The 7,767-nt window shown below is 40.9% G+C and overlaps 2 protein-coding genes across 4 annotated transcripts; one reads left to right on the forward strand and one right to left on the reverse strand.

The window, feature by feature from the left end:
* The first annotated feature begins 385 nt into the window (after positions 1–385).
* Positions 386–2,366, forward strand: LOC114759279 (histone H2A variant 1). 3 transcript variants are annotated; one of them, XM_028948438.1, is made up of 3 exons: positions 386–446; positions 933–1,053; positions 1,707–2,366. In XM_028948438.1, exons 2-3 carry the CDS (start codon positions 940–942, stop codon positions 2,001–2,003), a joined length of 411 nt encoding a protein of 136 aa, XP_028804271.1. In that variant the 5' UTR covers positions 386–446; positions 933–939; the 3' UTR covers positions 2,004–2,366. The 3 variants fall into 3 exon arrangements, with proteins under 3 accessions (XP_028804271.1, XP_028804269.1, XP_028804270.1); XM_028948436.1 differs by lacking the exon at positions 386–446 and adding an exon at positions 678–753; XM_028948437.1 differs by lacking the exon at positions 386–446 and having other exon boundaries at positions 806–1,053.
* Positions 2,367–5,996: 3,630 nt separating this feature from the next.
* On the reverse strand, positions 5,997–7,761 carry LOC114759280 (protein LONGIFOLIA 1-like). The gene is made up of 3 exons (XM_028948439.1): positions 7,457–7,761; positions 7,167–7,356; positions 5,997–6,590 (listed from the first exon to the last, which is right to left on the reverse strand). The coding sequence occupies exons 1-3, from the start codon at positions 7,571–7,573 to the stop codon at positions 6,013–6,015; spliced, it is 885 nt and encodes a 294-aa protein (XP_028804272.1). The 5' UTR covers positions 7,574–7,761; the 3' UTR covers positions 5,997–6,012.
* Positions 7,762–7,767: the final 6 nt, after the last annotated feature.

Consider the following 7,767-nt stretch of genomic DNA (forward strand, 5'->3'; position numbering starts at 1 on the left):
CCGCGACAAACAACAAACCGCAATAGTACTACAGTGTAAGAGTTTGAAACAAACAAGGGAACGAATCTCCAACAAACACTGGGTTTCGTAGGGGGCTTTATAGTCAGCTCTGTATCTGGGTTTAGCCCACCACCGGGTGGAATTGCTTTTGGGCTACCCATATTCAGCCTGGATTATTTGGGCTTCTAAATATGGGCAGTATAGGCAAAAGGAAAAGCCCAGTCTTACCAAAAAGTCAAAAGCGTCAAATTAAAATATTTTGCAATTCATGATGGATTGTTCAATTCCCACGCGAGTGACCGCCATTTCTTGTGACCGGATTCCGCATTAAATGTTCGCACATCCCAACCTAAAGTCAAGTCATAACGCACCAATTATCTTAAATTTCTTCCCCAGTCTTCCTCTCCACACTTCATTTTTCCTCTTTCGTCTCCCACCACTAACAGGTATTTCTCTGATTCTCTCTGTTTGTTGCTTCGAAGAAACATGTCTATGGGCGTTGGATGTTAGCCAACCCCTTTTTTTTCCCTTAAAAAAAATAAAATCGTCCACTCACTGTTCCCGGCTGTCACATCACACGCGTTTCCATCCGGCTGTCGTCACTTCACTAGCCCTAAAATATGACCAAGCTGGAATCTTCAAAACGTTTGTCTCCTGTTTTTTTCTTGATTTTGTCCTTTGGTTTGTTTTCCAGTCTTCCTTTCGTGATTCCCCTCTGCGGAGAGTTATTATTCAGTAAACACCTTATCTATTGTATGTTTTGTATTTTTCTTGATTTTGTATACTCCGCGATAGTTTTGTGTTGTTGTAACTCGTTCACTTTGCCCCTTTATTCCCCCGAAATCTGCCTATGCTGCTCTGTTTTCTTAATTACTATTATTTCATCTCGGTTCTTCCCAAGTTCTGAAATGGCCTGTCTACTTAATCTGCAGGTAGGAAATGGCGGGAAAAGGCGGGAAGGGTCTTCTTGCTGCGAAAACCACGGCCGCTAACAAGGACAAAGATAAGGATAAGAAAAAGCCGGTTTCCCGTTCATCCCGTGCCGGAATCCAGGTGACCCACATCTCTCCCACCGTTTCATTCTATTTGGACGTCTATGTTATAATAAATCGCTGACGTCGAGTAACACCTTGCTTTAATTGTTGCTAATGGCTAACAGTGTTCAAATGATTGGTTGTGTTTTGTCCACGGACCCAGATCTAGTTATACTTATCCTCTGTCATTCAAAAAAAACAAGAAAGTTATGCTTATCCTCTTTCCTACCTTTTCAACGTGTCCCACTCTCAGTTGTTGCTCTTCCTCTGTGGAGGAACGCGACCATGCCTAGAGTTTATCAATAATTAAGAAATCTTGGTTTGATGCTGCCCAACGCAAGTAAGATTTAGGGAAATAATCCTTGATGTGTTCGAGCGCAGTATAGTTTTCTAGCAAGATTACTTCCTGGAAGCATTGTTATCGTAGAGATAGTTACATTTTTAATGTAAGTTTTAAATGCCAAAATTCAGACTCAGCACGCTTAGATGTCAAATCAGGGCAAGGCAATGGTTGTAGGCATGTAGATTACCATCTTAGATTGTAACATTCGACACCAAAAGAATATTGAGGCAGCGTTAAATCAGAGTATCAAATTGGGACTGTCATGATTGACTAGAATGCTTTCATGTCTGTTTGCTCGAGTTGACGAAATTGGCATGGGTGGGTTTCAGTTTCCAGTGGGTCGTATTCATAGGCAGCTGAAACAAAGGATCCAAGCGAATGGTCGTGTTGGTGCCACCGCTGCAGTTTATTTGGCGTCAATTCTGGAATATCTGACAGCAGAAGTTCTTGAGCTTGCTGGAAATGCGAGCAAAGATCTCAAGGTGAAGAGGATCACGCCCAGGCACTTGCAATTGGCTATAAGAGGAGACGAAGAGCTAGACACTCTGATTAAAGGGACCATTGCTGGCGGTGGAGTTATCCCTCATATCCACAAATCCTTGATCAACAAAACTTCCAAAGAATGAGCACCTTGCTTCTCATTTCACTGTTAGGTAGTAGTGGTTGCTGTGTAGGGAAACTTGACTGGTTTGATTAGAACTGAATGTTAGAATGTATATGGTCGGTGTTTTTGGATTTGTTTAGTTTAACTGTATGGAGTCTGTAGGAGATTTGGAGCGCTCTTGAATCATGAATTCTTCCTTTTACTTGAACGTAAGATAGTGGTGGCCATTTATTAAGGACGTAGCCTGTCCGTAGTTCATTTAACCTTCGCAAATCTCAATGCGTTAGCTTCTTTCTTAGAATTCAAGCAACGCAAGGAGGAGGGCGTCCTTCAAGAAATTGCTGAAATGTTTCCCGAGGTTCTGCAACGGCCTTGTCTAAATTAACAGTTTCTTCAGCTCCTGAATGATTCATTATTGTTTGGTTTGATATTACTCGCATTCTAGGAGTTGAGTCCTCGTCATCCACGATGGCCCGAGAATGTCTGCTACTCTGCGCCTTTATATAGTACTCCTCCGGTCCTTATTATAAGATCCTATTTGACTTTTTATTTGGTCCTAATTATAAGACCCCAATCCATTTTGTCTCTTATATTTATGCATTTTTTTCCAAAATAATCCTTCTAATAATGATAGTTTTAGTCAATATACTTAATTAGCAAGGATATTTTAGGAATGACAACACTTATTTATTATAAATAACCAACTTAACTTACTTCCTTAATCTCCTCAAATAAGTCAATTGGGTCTTATAATTAGGATCGGAGGAGTACTATCTCTGTTTTTAAATATAAGATTTTGTTTGACTTTTATTTTGGTTTTAATTATAAGATTTCAATTCACTTGTTTTTTATATTTATATATTTTTCTTAAAGTAGTTTTTTAAATAATAATAGTTATAGTCAATATATTTGATTAGTAAGGATATTTTAAGAAAGACTGTTTATTTATAACAAATAACTAATTTAATTTATTTTTTGATCTATTCAAATGAATGAACTAGTTCTTATATTTAGGATTGGAGATAGTATATAAAATAAATATGTTAAGGAATTTGTCTTGATTTATAAGAAAAAGTGTTTTTAAAAAGTATTTCTGGACACATCCGAAGACAAAATCAGAAGAAAGAACAGTGAGATTTGTGTTGATAATGAAGCTTTGCACTGTTTATTTACCCGAACAGTTTGAAAATGAGATGACTCAATAATTAAATTCAACTATCATACACGTAAGCTAAACTAACCTAAGAATAATTGCACTTTCTCTAAGAATTTGAATTCCTCGAAACCGAGCGAGTGAACCAAAAAAATTGTAGCAAAAAGAAAAGTTAAAAAAAAAAGGCAAGGGAATGATTTTCTTATGTTAGGCCTCTCCGGAAAGGATCGCTTTTGTCTTATAATGGTAAGGCCCAAAGTAGAGATTTTTTCCCCACTACATTTTTTGGGGTTTCCAGATAGGTCCAAATTACAAAGTCCTTTTCGAAGCGCTTCGAATATTGATTCGGCCCAGTACTGTCTTTGATGCCCAGCCGAAAAGCTGTTTTTGTATCATACCCGTCTCTGACTTCTTCCATTTCAATTCCAGCACGGCGTCTTTTCAAATTCCTTATTTAGTTGAATCGAAGTTAAATTGTTTTTTCATTTTTATGAAAGCTCGTGGCAAAATTGTAACAAAAAAGGTCGGACAGGGCATTCAATATATACTGAATCAAGCATGAACGGGGGTAAGGAATAGGGCTTGGCGAAGAAGCTTTCGCCATTAATGAACAAAAGAAGGAGACAAGAGTGAAGATGGAAGCCAGCGAGGACAAGGATTGGACAGATTTAAATGAGTATTTAGATGAAAAGAAGCCAACTCATAGGGATTGAGAGAGTAAGAGAGAGAGAGCAGAGAGCAGAGAGCAGAGGCATGTGCTTCTGCAACTCCACCCATCCACGTCTGGAAACACACATGCTTTGCTAGGTTTGTGCCCTTTCCGGATGACAGACGACCCCTCTCCCTCTTGTTTAGGAGCTTAGCTTCTTGTGCTTTTTTAATGCAGATTGTTTGGCTGGGGATTAATAATGTGCAATCACAACCCACTACGGACCCACTCGAGAGGAAAAATCACTTGGTTGTTTCTGGGAATTGTGGGGGTCCTGTCCCTGAACAGACCCTACCACCAACGTAGCCCCTGGCTGGGCACATGAATGATATTAGAATGATTCCAGAACAGTACGTAATCCCATAATTGAGGAAAGAAAGAAAAGAAGTGAACAGAGAGGAAGAATTATATTATCGGGTATCCGTCAAGTGTTAGCTTCTCATACCACATTGAGATCCCGTTTGAGGTTTCATGAAGCCCATCCACCTGCTGGTGTCATTATCCAGTCGCTGGTACCAATCATGCAAATTTTTGGACCCCTTCGCATTTTGCACGCCGTTCAACTGCTTGCTTCAATTTGTTTGTTCTAATAAAAGGGGATATTATTAGTTGGGAGGTGAAAGAGATATGTACATATGTTATTTGCGCAGAGAGAGAGAGAGAGAGAGGATAGGAAGATAACGAACTGATCTGCGCATGAAAAGCAAAGGAGCATGTGGAGAGGGCAGTGAAGGTCAATTCAAAGCGTGCTTGGAGGATGATACATTACACGCTATTTGTGGAGCAGGAGTACCTGTTATAAGCATGACATGTTGACAGGGAGAGTAGGGTCTGGGGAGACACAAAGGACCCAGATTCATTATAAATCCTTATCCATGCCTCTCTTGCTATTAGTATTACTGTTTCCCAATCCATACCCTTAACTAACTACTCATTTCTTGTTCTGTGCCCACTGCCCGCCTCGCTTCAAACCGATCTTCTTATGATTAATCCCATGGCACTTGCATTTTATTTAGTGTAGAATGGTTTTTTGTTATATTCATTTCATGGGTTTGGATGGGTGAGGCGAGAAGAGCTATTTATTGAATGACAAAGGAAGAAGAATGACGCATCCTTTAAACGAAACGAAATCCATCTGTCGCTTCAAGTGAAGTGAGCCTCTCACGCATCAAAAACGGCTGCATCCCGTTCCCTTTATAATTGCTCAAGTGCCTTTGCTGTTCCCTTTTTCTCACACTTTTGTGGGACCCTCCTATCTCTCTCAAACCAAACATTTCACAAATCACGCAACATTAATAATTTACATTGTTCTCAGCTGTACTTTTCAGAGGTAATCTTTCAGATAAAAAGTCTGCTCTTTAAATATTACCCCCCAACTGAATTACTAAATGATGGTTAACGCTGGTAGAGCGTCAATTGAGCACCGAAAATCGTCCAACTAATTTGCCTTTTTAGATGATGCTGTTTAAATGTTTTGGGAGAAAATGCAATCTGCCACGTGTGATCATGAACTATTTCACTGCGGACTCCTGTCGATGATTGAGATAAAACAACATATAAAACAGTGAAATTGAACTTTCTTGCCAGTCATCCAATGAATTAATTGGCCAATAAGAAAGGGCATTATACTGGATTCCAGTTTCGGGACCATTTTAAAACGGTGAAAATATAATTACGTAAACAGACATTGATAGATCTAATCTCAACATATTCCGACTAACAAGTTTCGGGATTTTTTTGCAACCTTTTCATGCAAGGTTGAATGAAAAACACAATAAAAAAAAAAGGCGATGGAAGCGTTTCCGCATTATTCGTTTGGAAAGGAACATTCGGCGAGATACCGGGGGGCGGGGGTCACAACTCACAGCTTTGGCCAATTACCAGCCACTCCCCATAGAATTATAGTAAATGCCATCTTTATTTATACCCAAATAAAATAGTCATCCTTCGGTCTGCCTAGATTTCAGCTTCCAAATTCCTAATTCCTTCACTAAAAAAGGGAATAAAAAATGATTAGGCGGAGGAAAAGCGAGCAACGCAACCAAAATCGACCCCTTTTCTTGTTCTTCATCTTTTTCTTTTTTTGGTGTCTTTTCTTTCTTTTCTTTTTTTAAATATTTTTCCGGGGGATTTTAGCTTTTCTTCATTCCTCGCATTCCTAATCCGATTTCAAAACACCAATTTCCTACGAAGGGCGGAGAGCCTGTTAGATGATTGGGCGAGATCTCGTATGGTTTCGCCGATGAGATCCTTGAACACGAGACGTTCGATGTCTAGAACCACCTCGCCCATCTCCACTGGGCATTCTCCCCATCCATTCATGCCGTCCTCCGCCAGATCCTTCCTTAGCACGCCGCATATTACGTCGAACAAGTCCTCTGATTCCTCCTTCTCTCTTCGGATCCGCCGGAACTCTGACCATATTCTCTGCAACAACGGTGTCTGCCCAATCCACGAAATTGCCTTCCACGGCGGAAGTTGTTTATTCCGCTTCAGGATTTCGTGTATGGTGTCGAAGATGAGTCTTCTTTGGAGGGTGGAAGCTTTGGAGGTGTCATTCCCCTTGAGATACTGCTGCTTTTCCAGTAATAGGAAAATGTCGCTGTCTTCGGGCAAGTAATTGGAAGCTCGCAGGATTTCCGACACATAAACGAAGTCGTAATCCTCGGATGTCTCCTCCGATTTGGCTCCTCCCATGAAACCCATGGCTGCACTCCACATGTCGTCCTCTGACTCGGCGGGTTGTTCTGTAATGAACAGAGAAATAGCATTAACAACACCAACACCGCCTAAACGAAAATACTCCGATGCTTGACATAGAATTGGAGTGGCCAAATATGCTCACATTCAGCTAGTATATTACTGTCAAGTGTCAATCGCCCATGTTTTATATTGTACAGGAACAGTTATTACTACACATGATACACTAGTTCTTTTATTCCTTATTAAGAGTTGCTTTTTGCCTTCTTGCGTTGCGTATGTAAGTGAATTAGAATTACAGTGGCCGGACGCATGTGAAGTGGTAGCTTCCAATTAATTTGCTCATTGACTCCTGAGTCCTGAGTGGGGATATGACGGACCACACCCCGCACATTTTGACGTAGTCAATTAACCAACCAGAATCACCCACGTCGGAAAAGGAAAGTAGACCGTAGGTGTAGCTCTGTCCTTGGAAAGGGAAAGAGGAAGCATATAAACTAGCTGGCTACGGGGGTAGCAGACGTCACCATAGAGTTCAAGACAAATGCAAAATCTAGAAAATTAACGCTTTTATTTTAAATACACAAGACGCTGAACCACAAGCAATTATGAATGTCGCTCACCTCTGTAATCAATGCACCGCTTCATGACTGGAGATGGTGATGAACACTCGTCCTTGTCAAAAGACGAGTCCAGCACTGAGACTGGGCTCGGCTGCAACTCGCTCGCAGTTATTTCGGCTATGCTGTGCAGCAGCTTATCACACCTCTCCAATAGATTTCTCCCTTCCTTGTACTCCTCCAACTTGCATCTCTGCACAAACATAATTTACCCATCTAAATTCAGTTTGACTCAGCATTTTTACCACAAAATGACAATGCTCAATTCATGAATAAATTGTCGCTAACTTTACCTCTGTATCTGTCTGCGAAGACGTGCTAATGCTGCTCTCCGAGATGGTGGATGATTCATCCTCTGCTATACTCAACTCCTTATCCTTCTCGTAAGTCTCAGCCACCGGTTTTCTCATTCTCGGCGATCTATTCGTCACTTGCTGATGGGGTACATTCCTTCTTGAACCTAATTTTGGGGAATGAACCGGAGAGATTCTTCTCTGACCAACAGAGTCATTCCCTTTCCTCTGTTCCTCCGTGTTCGTTAGCCTGTTCCGGCTTGGGCTCTTCACACTGCTCTCGCTGCGAGTGGGCAAGCTCAAGTTTCTGA

This window comes from Neltuma alba, unplaced genomic scaffold (genome assembly GCF_004799145.2).
Source record: "Neltuma alba isolate B1F8T4 unplaced genomic scaffold, ASM479914v2 tig00010803_pilon, whole genome shotgun sequence".
Taxonomy (NCBI): Eukaryota; Viridiplantae; Streptophyta; class Magnoliopsida; order Fabales; family Fabaceae; genus Neltuma; species Neltuma alba.